This window comes from Miniopterus schreibersii (genome assembly GCF_964146895.1).
Source record: "Miniopterus schreibersii genome assembly, chromosome: 10".
NCBI classification, from domain to species: domain Eukaryota; kingdom Metazoa; phylum Chordata; class Mammalia; order Chiroptera; family Miniopteridae; genus Miniopterus; species Miniopterus schreibersii.
Window position 1 is genome coordinate 74,721,803 of NC_138110.1, and position 16,966 is coordinate 74,738,768.

General features: G+C 40.3%; 1 protein-coding gene across 1 annotated transcript; it reads right to left on the reverse strand.

Annotated features, from left to right (window-relative positions):
- Positions 1–308: 308 nt before the first annotated feature.
- On the reverse strand, positions 309–16,915 carry CRNKL1 (crooked neck pre-mRNA splicing factor 1). The gene is made up of 14 exons (XM_081150150.1): positions 16,766–16,915; positions 14,967–15,119; positions 14,043–14,134; positions 13,048–13,206; positions 11,485–11,651; positions 9,358–9,536; positions 8,027–8,197; positions 6,412–6,603; positions 5,657–5,716; positions 4,823–4,903; positions 3,800–4,039; positions 2,510–2,611; positions 1,813–2,061; positions 309–876 (listed from the first exon to the last, which is right to left on the reverse strand). Exons 1-14 carry the CDS (start codon positions 16,814–16,816, stop codon positions 712–714), a joined length of 2,061 nt encoding a protein of 686 aa, XP_081006276.1. The 5' UTR covers positions 16,817–16,915; the 3' UTR covers positions 309–711.
- Positions 16,916–16,966: the final 51 nt, after the last annotated feature.

The following is a 16,966-nucleotide window of genomic DNA, read 5'->3' on the forward strand; positions in this document are numbered from 1 at the left end:
TAATTGTTTGAAAAGCACTTAGTATAAATGGCCATGAAAGTAAGGATTTTAGAAGTTAATCCAAGTACATTCAACTCTATAAGGAATGAACATATTTAAGCAAGTGGCCAGGAATGAACATTTTATTGAGCACTTACTATGCATTATATATAGTCTGTATTTAATCTTCAAAGTGAGTTGGCAAAGCATTAGCCCATTTTATGAGTGAAGAAACTGAAAATAAAGGTTGAGTTATATATCACTAAGTGGGACAGCTGGGAATGAACTAAGTATGACTCTGAAGACATGAAAAAGTTAAAGATTTCAGATAAACACATAAAATATCTTTATGAAAAGACAAGCATGAGAAAACTACACTGTAAAAGATACTGTAGAACATAACTTGAAAACTTCTAGAAAAAAATTCTTTCAGAAGCCTGCATTTCCATCTAAAATCGATACTAAATGTTACCTCAATTAGATTGCCTAATGCATTGTGTGGATAAAAAATATTTGGATTCAGTCAAAGAAATCCAGCTGTTAAAAAAATTCCTTTACTCACAAGCCCCCACCCACCTAACTAGCCCAAGAGCATTTAAAAAAATCATTCAAAAAGTAGCTGCCAAAGAGTTCAATCAGTTCATTACTGATAAAATATACAAGAACTTACAGGAGTCACAGGGTTCCAAACTATTAATTTATAAAAATAATAAAACACCAGCATGAACAAGATCAGGATTCACTCCCAATGTCCCTGTCTGGGTCTTGCTCGGCAGCCTCCGTTTCCTGCTGCTGTTTCTTCCAAAGTTTGGCCATGGCCAAGAGCTTGAGGTTCGGCTGGTTGGCAGCATCTTCTGGAAAGATGTAATCATAGTATTCTTCCCAGCCTGCGTCAGACTACAGGGAGAAAGTAAAATGATCAGAAGATAGGCAAATCTGGCTGACATACATTTCAGTTACTTTAAAGTGGAGAATTTTCACTGGAAACCCAGAGTTCAAATTCACCTGATCTTCATTTGACAAAACATCAAAGTCGACTACAGAAAGAACAAGGGCCAGGCCTTGAAGACTGGGAGTGGACAAGGAGCTGGTGGATTGGTGGTGGTGCAAGTGTAGCTCAGTGAGAGCTAAAAACCAGGTGGAAAAAAATCCTAAAAATCTAAGCACAGCTCCTCTATAGTCAACCAAGGAGATTTCAGTGTCTCTAACTCCATCTTGCAGTCTAAGATTTAAACATTTTAAAGATCTACTTAATATTTATTTACCCAGTAGTGAAAGCCATGTATCTGCATAATTATTCTAAATCCCTGCCGTAACATCCCCACCTCCAGTGAGTCACTGATTTCACTTCCTCAAGATGGCTCTAGTTCCAGCTTCCACCACCACTTGCTTTGTTTACCGCAGCCTCCTGAGAGGTGCTCCTGCAATCTAAGCCCCTTGAGTCTGCCTGCAGAAGATGCCAATAACTGGATCATGCCCATTTGTGCACAAGAGCCTTCCTATAGCCTACAAAGCCTTCTCTGGATTAGGTCTACCTAAAAGTTGATTTCCATTTCCGTCCATCCTAACTTCCTGTGTAATGCTCCAAAAATATCACACTTCATGTAATTCCCAGAGTCAACTACAAAGCCTTTGCCAACCCTCCGCCATTCTCCACCCTGGAAGGACTATACACCCTATTTCCGCACTGGCCAGACTGCAACTATCACCTACCCTGGGTATCTGCTCCTATTCTCAGCTGTACATACGCCACTTAAAAAGTACGAATTTCTAAGTCAGAAAGCATTTCTGCTCATTCAGCATGAGACAACCAGCTCCAGCGGCTGTTCTTACCCCATCGTCAGCCTGGACCTTCCTTCTCTTCTTGACCTTCTCTGGCATGAGTTTGTCTACTCTCTCCTTATCTGACAGAGTTCCAAATTCATCTTCAAAGCTCCTCCAGGATTCCAGCAGCATAAGTCTCTCTTCCTTTTCTTCACAGTTTCGCATGGTTTTGTTAGCCTCTTCATAAATTTGTCTGCATTTAGACAAACTTCCTTCCTTCCCTGAAGACAACTCAAACTGAGCAAAACTGATCCATACCTTTAAAAAAATTATTATAGAACCAAATGAACCATGTCCTCTAGCTACAATCATTTAATAATAAAGCTAATTTCTTATTAATAACATCGGAACATACTAATGTGCTTGTTTCTTGTATTCCAAAGACTGTAACATTTACTATATGCTTCAGTATAGTAATATATTGAAGCAGTCTGCTTCTATATCCAATCAGGTGTCTGAAATAATCTTAAAATCCTGAGAAGAGTTTAACTTTTTATTCAACCCTAACGTCCAAGCTATTCACATGTATAAACATTGACCTGGCATAAGCTTGATATTCCAACGTCCTCTGAGACAACAGGTTCTCTTTAAAAGCAAGGAAGTCATTTAAAATAAATACATTTTTAAAAACACTTAAATATAGAAATATTTCTTCAGGATCGCTGGTTCAAGCAAAATCAAAGAGAATCTATAAAGCACAGAATACCTTGACATGCTGTGTCCGCTGAAGCAATCGTCGGTAAAGACTGCGTGTTCTTTCAGTTTCTTCCTGCTCAATTTCAAAATCAATGTATGACTTCCAGAGCACCTAAGGAACACAACCTAACAGGTCAGCCTTGACATTGAAGAAGCAACATGCCCCTATCCAAAGCACAGCTTAACTATCATTCCAGCCGAGGACACCCAGGAACCTAGGACTTTTAGGAACAATTAAAGAACAGATAGCAGGTGGATAAATAAGTAATATTAGCATTTTCAAGCTGCCATAAACTTGGCTATAATTCTACATTATGAGGAAAAAAAGGCCTTGGATTCTCTTCGGAATTTTTCAAATGCTGGACTTAAAAAGAGCTGGGAAACTTGCCAAGTCTCCCAGGTACTGTCCTGATCGTACCACATACAATCGAACTTGCGGGGAGAAAACAGGCCTAGATTAGCCGGTATGTACTGTCCTTCCCTCCACTGTAAATTCTTGATATGTCTGAGCTCAGCTCAACAAGCCCACAGTGCACAGCTCCCACCTGCTATAGGTACAGCCTGGCAGGAGCCCAAGTCTAAACAAGATGTGGTCAGGACTCCCGGGAGCTGGCAGGCTGTGGAGGAGCTGAGGCCACCAGATGGAACTAGTAACACAAAAGCCCTGCCCCGATGCAGTAGTGGGGCTCAGTGAGCCATTAAATGAAAGGGAATATTAGTGCAAGATGAACAAAATGGCTGAGTGAGTTTGGTGGCTCCCACTAGATTCAAATTAGTTCTAGGTGTGGTTGGGCGCCACCTTGTGGCTCAGGCTTAGATACTGAAGGGACAATTTGGGGCCCTGCAAAAGGCAGGACTTCCAGTACAGCAGCAACAGTAATTCCAGGGACATCCTGCTTGACTCAGATCCCCTTCTGCTAGCCCAATCCACACGGAACTGTGCCAGGAGAACCCAAAGAGGTGCCGTCTCAACCTCCATCTGCCTTGGTCTCCAGATGGGTTGCCTGTGGCCTGTTTCCTTGACTATCTCATCCCCTTTAGCTTCCTGCTTGAGAAAGGGAGGGAGAGAACCAGTCACCCACCCATTATATCCCAGTTCAGCCTGGTGTCATGATGAGGTGCTGCTCTGCTAGAGGGCTGCTTCCCTGGCTTTTCTATTTCCAAAACAGAAAAGTCCTCATCTGAGTGGAAAAGACTAGAAGTTAGATCTTCTTTATGCTCTAAAATGCACACTTAGATGGTCGTCTAAAGTAATAGAGGATTATCTAAAGCAAAATTATATTCAACTTGAGACCCTTACCTCCGGCATGTCTAAGCGTGGCTGGCTGATAGCTAACTCGTAGATTGCACGGGCTCTCTCGATATCGCCAAGGATTGTCTCTAGTTCTGCAAATTTAATCCAAGAGGTACAATTTTCAGGTCCAAATTCCAGGAACTTTTCATAAAGCTTCCGGCATCTGTCAAATTCTCGAAGCTGTAGCTCCAATTCTATGTAACCTTTAAATAACTTGTTCTTTGGACATTTGCCTATGGAAGTTCCCTAGAAAAGAAAATGACCAACTGCTGTGGTAATTTAGTGGATTCAACCTGTGCGTGGACATAGTCAACCAGAAACTGTTCTCTGCTGAGCAAGAACCTTGGCAAGTCAACAAGGCAAGCCACCCTTTCCTTCTGTGATATCACACTGTTCATGATGGTTTTTGACAAAAGACCAAAGGAAACCCTCTAATTCACTCAGCTGTCAAGAGAGCCTGTGCCCACTGGTGCCTGTTCAGCAGGAGACAGTGTTCCAGAATTCTATGAACAACTATTTTGGATTTTACTTAGTTTCTCAGGATCTCCTAGGGAATATGGATGTCAGATGTATAAAGTCTCCCAGAAGTAAAAAGGTGATCAAAGAATGAACCCTGCTTTGCTGCCCACGGCCAGGTGAGAGAGCTTATCAGAGGACAGCTACAATTAAACACAGTATTTGATCCTATTAAGAAATTCTGCAACAGCTGCTAAGAGGGAGGTGCGTTTAATACAACAAAAATTTTGCACAGGATCAGATTATTAAAGATCAGATCTGATCTAAGAGCAGATCTTTCTAGTGTGAGGAAAGATCTGATAACTGGTAGCTATAGTTTCCCATATTGAAATAGAATAATTTAAGCATTACCACCCAATCTTCCTTCAAAGGCCATGCGTTCTCTAACATGTCTCAGTGTTTAAAGGCATACTATTTCTGTTGCTGACAGGAACTGTACAACTCATAAGCACTAAGATTTTAATTTCCTTCTCACAGAACTTAGTGATGCATCTCAGTCCTTTCTTTACTTACCAAAGCTCTTCTGGCAAATGGTAAATTTTTCTGTCTTATTTCAAATTGTGCATATAGTAACCACATTTTGGCAAATGTGAACTAGAAAACAAAAGCACAACAACAGCTAGTTTAAGAGACTCATTTAAATTAAATTGAATTACATTAAATTTAAATTAACAAAATGCCATAGGAAATTAGATTTCTCCAAAATGTCAGAGCTAGGACAAATGTATTTTCTTGTTTATAAGCAAAGATGACAATACTTTTCTCACAAATTACAAAAAACAAACAACAAAAACACACCTAGTAATCTAGATGCTGTATAGTATTACATGGCCCTACAGCCCCTACTTAGAATCTGCTTTGTTTTGTGGGTATGCTTGTGAGTGGGCAGAACATGCCACCTCTATTCTAGAAGGTAACTCGGTCAACATCCCTCTTTGTTCCTTGTGCTGGGAAATATGGCAGAGATACTGTCTCAGCCACTTCCAGAATACACTTGTGTTCACCCTTGCATGCATACACCCACTCAGCTGCCGAAAGACACCTGCTGTTGTTTCCTGCACATGCTGTGTACTCTTGGATGTGCATCTCCCCCGCTCCACCCACTCCAATTACCCATCCTCTGAATTTCTACTGTATTACTCTCTGTATTATTTATTTATCACAGGTTGTCCTCTCAACTAGACTATAAGCTATTTTCAGAGGCAAAGAGCACATCTCATTTATGTTTTCCATGGTGCCTACTACAGGGAAATAGTCAATCAATAAATATTATTTCACTGAATTACTTCAAAAGTTAACAGATGCAGGGTTTTGACTTTTGGAACAGAACGCTAAGAGCAAATGTACCTTTTTATGAGGAATTAGTTCCAAAGAGGCTTGATACACCTGTCTTGTCCTTTCAGGATCCTGTATTAGGATAAGAAATTTTCACAAAATATTGAAGTCTGTTACTAACACTAATTTTACTAGTTAATAATTTTATTAATACTAGTAAAAAATGGACAGCCCCCAACATGGAATATTTTTTCACAAGTTGTGATTTTCAAACCCTGATTCTAATTTATGACCGAAAGTGTGAACTACCTTTGGCCATCAAACTGTGGTTTAAGAATCACCAACAACAGAGCCATCAAACTCTGAGAGCTTCTCTGTAGAAAGGTTTTTTTTGCCTGACAGCAGAAAGAAACAAAAATGCTTTATGGCCTCAGATCAACAGTGCAGAAAGTTAACCTTTGTCTCTTAACTTATATATGACCAATTTCTGAAAATCCCACTTGACCTTTATGAAAAGCAAGGACATGCAATTTAGCCATGGTCGCTAATGAGAAAGCCCAGGAAACTGTATGATTACACTAAGGGCTGGTTCCAAGTGATAATCTTCTTGTGCCACGAGGTTTAAAAAACAAAATACAACAAAACAAAAAATCACCTCACCTGTGCCCACAACAGATACAGAATTTAAAATGTTACAGGGAGAATACATAACTACATGACTGAAATGAAGGCCTATGGAACCTAAAACTAAATTCCTGTTTCAAGGGGCTTTAAGCACAGTGGGTAAGGAAATCACTAACAGCTGACACGCAACTCCGCCCTCTTACCTTTGCCTCCAGTTCTTCATAGAGGGCATAGTTGACCCAAAGATAGATGTAGCGCTTCCAGTGTCTCTTCTCCTGAATGGGCGGGACATTGGCAATAGCTCTTTCATAGACTTCCCGTACAGTTTCTGCTTCCGCATCACTTTCCACCAAGCGCAGGTAATCAAACCAGGCATCGTAATTGTGTGGATTAGCCTAGAAAGACAGTAAGTTTAACACATAAAAACAAAACCAAGAGCTATACTTGCTGGACTATGTGAGCTGAATGAAAGGGGGCACCAGACTGACTTTCTATATTTTAGCAACTTTTTCTCTAGATTTTACATGCTATCTCATTTAAAAATATAACATTCCTGAGATTTTATAATAGGAAAGAATAAGGAATACAGTAGGCCCCCTTATCTGTAGGAGATACGTTCCAAGACCCCAGTGGATGCCCAAAACCATAGACAGTACTGAACCATTCACACACACACAGTATTATGTTAAATATGTTACACATATATATATATATATACACTATGTTTTTTCTTATACATACATATTTATGATAGAACTTAAACTACTATTATGCTTTAGGGCAATTACTAAGTAAAATAAGGGCTACGTGAACACAAGCACTGCGATACTGTGATAGTTATCTGATAACCAAGACTGCTACTAAGTGGCTAACAGGTGGGTAGTGTACAGTGTGGAGACTGAACAAAGGGATTATTCATGTTCCAGGCAGAATGGAATGGGGTGGCTTGAGATTTCATTGCGCTATGCAGAACAGTGCACAATTTAAATCTTGTGAATTATTTATTTCTGGAATTTTCCACTTAATATTTTTGGACCACAATTGAGTGTGGGTAATTAAAACAGTGGAAAGCGAAACCTCAGAGGGGGTGGGGGGAACTACTGTATAGAGGACAGATTATTAGCCAGGTGTCCCACAGCAAGGCCCCTTGCATAACTACCCCCAAGACAATGACTCAATAATTAGATGCCTATTTTTGTAAATGTATTTGTTTACATATGTGACTATATGTCATTGCACCTAGATTTCAAATTACAATAGAATTAAACCATGCTCACAACTGTGAAACCTGACTTTTCAATAGTAATTTATCTTGACCATATCTTGCTGACCTCATTTAACACTAGACTTACTCCTTTTGTAGGTACCTTGAAAATGCTAGTCTTTAAATTCAAATCAAAATAGTACATTACAGGTAAAGAGATGAGAATAGAACCATATCTACAATAGTCTTTCATTCAAGCAGTTAAACTAAAACGTAATGTATAAAAACTGGTGTTTTTTTAATTTTTGATCAATCCCTGACTCTTCCACCTTCTTTCAAAAATAAGCTCAAATGGATTCCAGATTTATTTTGCTCCATTTCTATAGCCATCAAAGTGACTTTCAACATGTGAGTGGCAGAGCAAGTCCAAGTGCTGTTTGCTTGCCTTTTCTCTCAGCCTCAAGTACTCCGATCTACCTGAATAGCTGTCCATTTGTTGCAACACACCGTCAAGGGCATAGTCACTGGTAGCCCTATCTCGCTGTTCATTTACGGTAGCTGGTAGTGGCCAGCATACCATCCTTGCAGAACTAAGCACGTACACCAGCGCTCACCTTCACTTCTTCTTCATACTGGAACCTCCGTTTGCTCACAATGATGTCTTCAATTCCCCGCCTATCGCCGAACTTCTTCTCAAAGATGGTATAATTTTTAAAGAGTTCTTGAGCCTCTTGTTTTGAAATTCTGTCCAGGGCATACTTGTAAATCACGCGTACCCTTTCAAACTAAAAGCAGACAGGATGGTTTTATCTCCCATTACACAACATTCTTTCTAGTCATGACCAGGAAAGTAGTTATGACATAAATCATGACTTGTAAGTTAGATCTTGAGGCCTCCGAATGTCCAGAATGAGATTCTTCCCCCTTTTGATGAGGTATTTCAGTCAGGCAGTACTGACACTCTCCTTTGAGAACCACATTTAGCACTGTCTACCTGACACTGCCAGCTGGGTGTCATCTGTCTAAAAGGTCCCAAACTGAGCTGCTGTTTCTCCCCACCAAACCCAGGTCTTCCCACTTGCTCAGGCTCAAATTCCTGGAGCCCTCCTTGATTCCTCTCCTTTCATTCCCTGCTCACTGTCGCATCAAGACCTGCCATTTCTACCCCTTCAGCAGCCCTTCACTTCTCCCCATCCCCCTCCAACCTATGTCCGTTTCTTCCCTGGACCGTTTCAAGTCTCCTCTCCTCTCCTTTTGCTACCCTCCCCCCAATACAATCTCCATAAATGAGCTAGAGGCTCTCCTTACAATATAAATTATATCCTACCAAGGTTTTCTCCTGCTAAAACCCTTCAGTACTTCCCACTGCCCTTAGAATACAATCTGAACTCCCTACTACGACCTGTGTAAGACCCTGCATTCAGGCAGGGGCTGAGTGGAGGGAGTAAAGGGGGGGAAATGGAGGATATCTGTAATACAGTCAACAATAAATAAATAAATAAATAAATAAATAAATAAGTGGATTATTTTCCATGTATACTATGGAAAAAAAGAACTGATTTACTTGTGGGACAATCTGTTTTCATTTCAAATTCTATCCTCAGTTCTGAGGGCTTTTTGTTTCCCAGGTTTATTACCTGTAAAATTCTAATCAGGATACCAAGTGACTCATTCTCAATTTATAGATAATATTTTCACTCCAGATTTAAAGGCTTAATTTTCAAGCAAAACACAACAAAATTAAGACAGATATGATACAATCTATAATCACTCAGCTCCCAATCTGCAGCTTAGTCACAAATGCAAGCTGTTTTCTTTGAGAAATGTTTTTGTATTTTGAAAACATTTTCTCCAATAATAAGTGAATAAAAATGGAAATGAACTTGATGCGACAAGAAATGTCTTCTAGGCTGTTTTACAATGTAATTGAGTGAAGTTTACTTACTTCTTTCTGATTTTCTTCAAATTTGGCAAAGGCAACATAAAGGCGTTCATCCATATGTTCATCTCCAAAGAATTCAACGGCTCTCTCGTACACTTTTCGTGCGTGGGCAAAATAAGCATGCTTTTCTTCAAAGCGGGCATACTTGATCCAATTCTTAACATCGGGGTGCACGAGTACAAGTACAGGGGAATTAAAGAAATACTAGCGAGACAACATGATTTAAAAACAAGCCAGCAAACAAGACCCAACACCAAAACCCACTTAACACAACAATACGTCCTAAGACTATGGGGGTGATAAAACACGCACAAGGGTGGAGAACCACTAAACTGTCACCTCGGTGAGGGGGCTGTGTCTTCCTTCACTGCTTACTCAATATTTTAGTAGTGGCACAAATAGGAGTTTGGAGCCATGCAAAGGTGAATCCTAGTTACTAGCAATGGGACCTGGACAATCATTTAACTTGTCTAAACCTCAGTTTTATCATCTGTACACACAGAAAAATAACATCAAACACACTGGATGATTGCTCTTTAAATGAAAAAATGTATGTAAAGCTCTTAGCTGTTTCTGGCCAAAAGAACATGCTTAATACATGGCATTTATTACACTATATATTCAATAGCATTAGTATTTGAATTAGTGATTAAGAAAAAAAAGTCACAAAAAGAAAACTAACTAGACCTAAGAGAGAAAGTTTTGAACGACCATTTTATTTCTTAATAGGATATGTCTATTTTTTAATCTGCCTTCCTTGAGAAAATCATTAATTTCCATTAGTAATGCATCCAAATATGGCAATGATGTCAAGAGCACTGGCTCTGAAGCTGCTACTGGCTTCAAATGCTACCTCCACCACTACCTGAGAGACCCTGGTCAAGCTACTTCATCTCTTGCCTCAGTTTCCACATTTGTAGAATGGAGTAGTTCCTGTATCACAGGGCTGTCATGAGGATTAAATAACAATATTTGTAAAGTGCTTAGAACAATGCCTGACACACAGCAAGTGTTATAAAAGCTTTTGTTAAACTAATATTAAAATGAGTAGGGGTAATTGAGATTTTAAAATTGCACAGTAAAGTTAATTCTCATTATTTGTGTTAGTTATGTCCCATGAAGCCACTGTGACTACTTGGTTAGCGAATACCAAATCACTGCTCCTAGGGAAAATAAGTATGTATAAACATATCTCATATAGATTATAATCTTAAATCCTAAAAAACTACTAATCCTTGGATTCTATTTTTGATATTTTGTAACAGAAAAAACAAGGTTTAGATGTATTAATGACTTGCTAGAGGCTGCTCACAAACCAGAGCCAGAAAAGGGATTCAAACACGTCCAACTAGCCCCAGAGCCAGAGCTGCTTGCACTACACTGCACTGTCTTACCCCATCTCCAGTCTCCATCCTCTGATCATCTCTGTATCACAGCAGAGACAAGGCAGACTGTCACCTCAGCTGCGACCATATGCCTTGGGTGATTCAAATTTTTCATCACTCTGTGCTTGCTTGAAAATAACTGTGAAAGTGCCACAATTACTGACTTTGGGGTTACAAATAAATTTTAGCAAGTAGAATTCACAAATATGGAAACAGTGAATAATGAGGATTGACTACTTCAGCTGCTAAGAGTGCTTTCACATGTTACCATATAATCTTTACAACCAGCCCATAGTACAAACCTTTATTCTTATTTTAAAGATGGGCACTAAGGCTCAAAGGAATTAAATGACTCATTGGGATCACATCATTAGTAAACAGTAAACCTCTGGATGGACTCCAGTAATGGTGCTAATGACCAACTTAAACCCTAGAAAAATAGGCCTGGCTACAACAGCCAGGGCCTTAGTGCATCATTTTCCACAAGGAACCATAGCATTATTGTCAATATATAAACAAATCCAAAGTCTCACTGGAAAAAACTCGAACAATTACCCAGACCACAAACTTTGTTCCTGACCAACCTAAGTCCCTAGAAAATATCTATGTAGCTTATGAAGAAGATGAAATCTGCCTCCTTGACTTCTAGGCCAACATTAATGACATGTCCTGACCACTACTACATTTCCATGGGAGAAGCAGCACCAGGACAGTATGGCATCACTCAGGCCTGTCCAAAGGATATATCGTTCGTAAATGGTGCGGGCCCGATCCACTTCTTTGTATCGCAGCTCAAAGTTGATGTAGGAGTGCCAGGCTTGCTCCTCAGGCTGCCATTCCATCCAGCGCTCAAACACCTGCCGGGCGCCAGCAACGTTTCCCAGCATCTCCTCCATGTAAGTGTATTTGTACCTTTAACAAAATCACGGTCAAAATGACTTAGGTGGCTGAACGGATAAGAAAATAAGAACCACACATATGCTGCTTACAAGAGATTTACTTCAGATCAAAAGACACACACAGACTGAAAGTAAAGGGATGGAAAAAGATTCTTCATAAAAATGGAAACAAAAAAAGAAAAGCTGGGGTATTAATATTTATACTAAACAAAACAGACTTTAAATCAAAGACTCTATAACAAGAGAAAAGTAGGAACCAGCAATTCCACTTCTGGGTACTTATCTGAAGAAACCCAAAACACTAATTTGAAAAGACACCCACCCATATGTTTATTGCTGCAATATTTATAATAGCCAAGATATGGAAGCTACCTAATTGTCCATCAATAGGTGAGTGGCTACATATGTGTTGCACATATACAGTATAGTATGTATGACTCAGAGAGAGAGAGAGAGTGTGTGTGTGTGTGTGTGTGTGTGTGTGTGTGTGTGTGTATATATATATATATATATATATATAGTATGACTCAGCTGTAAAAAGAATGAAACCCTACGCCATTTGTGACAATGTAGATGAACCTACAGGGGTGGTGCTGAGTGAAATAAGTCACACAAAGACAAACACTATGTGATTTCACTTATTTGCAGAATCTAAAGAACAAAATAAACAAACAAGCAAAACAAAAACAGACTCTGTTAGATACAGGGAACATTTTGACGGTTGCTGGAGGAAAGGGAGGTTGGGGGCTGGGTGAAAAAGGTGAAGGTATTACGAAGTACAAATGGGTAGTTATAGAAATAGTCATGGGGATGTGAAGTACGGCACTGGGAATATAGTCAATAATATTCTAATAACTAGGCATGGTGCTGGATGGGTGCAGGGTTTACTGGGATGTTCATGTATTAAGTTATGTAATGTCTTGTCACTGGGGTGTACACCTGAAACTAATATAATATTCTATGTCAACTGTAATTGAAAATAAAAAAATATCTTAAATAAATTACTTAGGGAAAAAATGTTCTTTGGCAATTTCTAGTTCTAACTTTGTTGAATGTGAAGAAGATTTAAGACTTTATTTTCCCTAAAGGTTAAATCAAACATGTTTTATTATTAAAATATAAGTCTGAAAAGGATGAATCATTAGAAGTATTTTTCTTAAAAATTGCTCAGTTTAACAAGAACTTTCTTATGCATGAAAGATTGCAATCAAAATTTTAGTTTTGGTCACACAGCTATTATACACTGATCATGACTTAGTAGACTATAAGACATTCAAAAACACTTATACATACTTATATGTGTAAAATTAAATACATCTATGTGATTACAAATATGTAAATGAAATAAGTACAGAAATGTGGAACTTTTCTAGTCTACAAAAAGCCATTTTATTAGATGAGAAACTTACCAAAACTGGTTGACTCGAGGCAGGGTTGTTATGGCTCGGTCCCAGATATTTCGGGCATGGTTGACCTGGCGATTCTTCATTTCCATTTCCGCATATTTCAGCCAGAGTGTAATATTTCGATAGTCCACATCTAAGGCACGTTCGTATATGGATCGAGCCCTTGAGAAGCCAGATTTGGAGGGCATTAAAAGAGCACATACAACACATGTAGCAACTATTCAAACTATTTGCAGTGCCTGCTATTTTATCAGGTGTCCACCATGAGCCAGGTTCTGGGCTTAAAAAGGTGAATATATATGATGCTATTCTCAGGAACCTTACAAAGACTTAGGGAAAGACAGACATGCATGTAATTACAATGCAATGCAATAAACATCATAGTCAAGATTTGTACAAAGAAGCAGAGGAAAAGATGTCTGGTGAAAAAGGTTAAGTGGTAGCCTAACTCCAGAACTGAGAACAAATGTGGGACTTGAGGCAAGTCCCAGAGGCCAAGGTGGGTGGGGAGGGGCACTCATTCCAGGCAGAGAGAACAGCAAAGTGTAACAGTAGGGAGACATGATGTGTTCAGGGAGTGGCAAGTATGCAGGCACAGTGGCGGCAGGGGGTACGTTGGGAGCGTGCAGAAAGGCTGAACAACAGAAAGGGGCCATGTCATGATTTTAATCTTATTGGCCACTTGTTTTCAGTGGAACAAGTCTTATTTTTAAAAATCCCAATATAGAGAAAGCAGATGAAACGGCACCTCTCTTGCTGTACGGTGGGTGCTGGTGGTGAGACCCACCTGTAGAAACTCCTGCTCTGCATCCCCCAGGATTAGCCTACCACAGGGTCCCTGAGGCTCCTCAAAGGAACCCCAGGGTTCTATAGAACAAACTTTGAAAATTACTAACAGACACGCAATCTTTTACTTGTACTTTAAGTTTTTCTATTTTTTTTGTATCTGTTAGCTTATGACATCTTTATGTACAAAATTACATGCTTAGCAATTTTACCTTTGAATTTCCTTCAGACTCTCTTCCCATTGTGCGTATTTTATCCAGTTACTAATCACAGTCCTGTTTTTTCTTATGTTATCTTCAAAAGTCTGGGAAGGCAAAAAGGGTCAAATTAAAGAGAAAATAACTAAAAATGACATCATCCCTTTTCTATTAATCCTGTACTGAAACAGTTACTCATTTTGTTGTTATTTAAGAGAAATTACATCCTGGAATCCTTGAGAAATAAGAAACCCACTACAGAAGATTACAATCACAGGTGTTTCTTTAAAGTCTTACATGCAAACATGAGGAAAACTTTACATATATAGAATTATTAGCAGAATTGCTGGTATTTTCTCTTATTGCCCATAACAACTAACTGATACTGTAATATAACCCTACTTGCTCCTAACAAGAAAATGTTTCTGGTAATGTCTTTTTGGTAATGTCACAGAATTTCATACATAACTCGAGGACAACTGATAAGTAGGCACAACAGAATTAGTGGTTTAAAATAACCCCACATTCTAGAGTGAGGAGGTCAGACCAGAGCCCCAGACCTCTCATGGCTCTTTCCTATGTCTTAATTCAACACAAGCGGTGGTACAGACAGAAACGCATATAACACAGTCTTGCTAAGTCCACCTCTCTTCCAGCTGTCAGTCGTTCACCTGTTAAACTTCTACCCATCTGTGGTTGAGCACCAAAAATTATGTCTCTGGTGCACTTAATTTCTTTATACTCTAAAACAGACAACTCATGGCATATTTCATAAAGTTCAACAAAATGCAGTTATCTGGCAACCAGAAGTTACATAATTTATGTGGCTAGAAACGCTAACCTCATCTTGTAGTCTGTCAACAATGGGAACTTTTCAAACGCTGACCTATATAAATCCTTAACAATATTAACACATTGAAAGACATCGCATCGACTGACCTTCCTTTTCCTGAGTTTGTAATCATTTAACTCTTCTTCATCTGTGATCTTCTGTTGAGGCGGAGGTGGAAGAAGCTCAAGCTCTCTTTCTTTAGCTTCTCTTAAAAGTTGTTCCGCAGTGATCTGTACTTCAGCTGGGGCTTTGTTTTTTACCTTTTAGGACAAGACATTTCCATTTTTAGGAGATGTTCTTCACACAGGGATTAACAAACATTTTTTTAGGATGCACACTTTATATATATTATCACAAGATGCGCTCTTTGTATGACATGTTCCCATTTCTCTGTACAACTAAACAGCAAAAGATGTGTTCTGTCTTATGCATGATAGCTACTAACAAGCCATAAATGAAAGTCTCAAGAGAAAGGGTAGCAAAATAACAAATTTTCCCTTTTAGATTAGTTGAATAAAAAACTCTGAGGCAGCCTAGGTAAAACTCTCACCAGAGGTTTTGTTTATCAAGATGCATACCGTATCTTATCTAGCATTACAATCTCTAATTACAGAATTCTTCAAGTTAGGCCCCAGGTAGATGATAAGGCCCCAGGTGGGTAACTGCACTTGATTTTTCATGGCATTTCAAGTCCAAGACAATATTCGGTAAGTTGCCATCATTAGAATATAAGCTTCTGGAGGTCTTAGAGCTGTGCAGTCCAATACGATAGCCATGAGCCACATGTAGTGAGTCCAAATTGAGATGGGCTGTAAGTGTAAAATACACAGTGGGTTTTGAAGACTTCGTATGAAAAAAGGACAAACTACCTAATTAAATTTCTTATATTGATTACAGGTTGAAATAACGATATCTTGGACACACTCAGTTACTAAATAAAATACATCATTAAAGTGAATGTCACCTGTTTTGACTTTGTTACGTCTCTATGAGACAACTTAAATCACATATGCAGCTCACATTATTTCGAATGGACCAGCGCTGCCCCCCAAAAAGTTTATGGAATTATAAGAAATACTCATTATTTAGTGCTGTAAAATGATGATGGTGATAATAATAGCTCATACCTAATGAGCATTAAGTACTAGACACTGTGCTACATGCTTTATATGCATTATCTCCAGAAGTCATCTAAATAGACACATAAAGAACAGGCTCAAGAGTGTCACCTGGGCTGGAGAAACAGACTGGAAGGAGAGTATCTGTAAAGGCTTAAGGCAAAGCCTGTTACATACTAAATACTTGGGATCAGCCACCGAAGGGAAGATCAGACATCAAATGTATGTTTAATTAACATAAACTGTAACTTAAATTATACCGCTGCACAACTGCCGTCATCTGCTCTCCTCCTTCCCTGTCTCAGCTGGACTGACCCCTCCAGCCTTCGAGTCCCGGCCGAAACGTCACTTCCTCGGCCGGGCTTCCCCCGGAGACCCTCTCCTAGGAGCCCCCCTCTCCCACTGCACAGTCTGCTCCGCCTCAGGAGCACCCGGCAGGGCTGCCCTTGCACACGAGTCTCCCGTGTGTGCCGCTCGTCGCCGGCAGCAGTGCGGCGCCCCGCGCCCCGCGCCCGGCTCAGTCACCTCCGCCGAGCGACCCATCTCTTCCCCCGACCCCCCCAGCAGAAACACCTTCCCGGGACGCAGGCCCCGCCGACGTGCGGGCGGGGCTGCGGGGCGACAGGAGCTTGCACCCCACTACCGGCTACCCCCCCCTCCCTGCGGATGGCCCGCAGCCGCGCGCGGGGCGAGCCTGCCACCTCGGACGACACTCTCCCGCCGCGGGCACCCCCGGGGCGAGCCCCTCTCGCCGGGCCCTTCCCACGAGGCCCCTCGCTGCCGCCTACCTTGGCCACCTTGGGAATTCTCTGCTTCCCGGCCGCGGTGGAGGCCGCCATGGCTGCAGCAGAAGACCTCCTGCGAACCCTGAACCCCAAACACCGGCCCCAAAGCCTCGCCGACGCCTCCAAACTTTCTGACTACAAGCTGGATCCCGGAACCGGAAGCAAAACTGGCTTTCACCTTTGACCTCTAGCTTACGCCGGGAC

Bases quoted from the DNA above. Each gene is read 5' to 3' on its own strand.
- CRNKL1 (XM_081150150.1), bottom strand. From the start codon at position 16,816: ATGGCGGCCTCCACCGCGGCCGGGAAGCAGAGAATTCCCAAGGTGGCC. The intron at 2,612-3,799 runs GTAAGGGTCTCA...TGTGTTCCTTAG, and splicing joins CACGCTTAGACATGCCGGAG to GTGCTCTGGAAGTCATACAT. The intron at 877-1,812 runs GTAAGAACAGCC...TTCTCCCTGTAG, and splicing joins AGGTCCAGGCTGACGATGGG to TCTGACGCAGGCTGGGAAGA.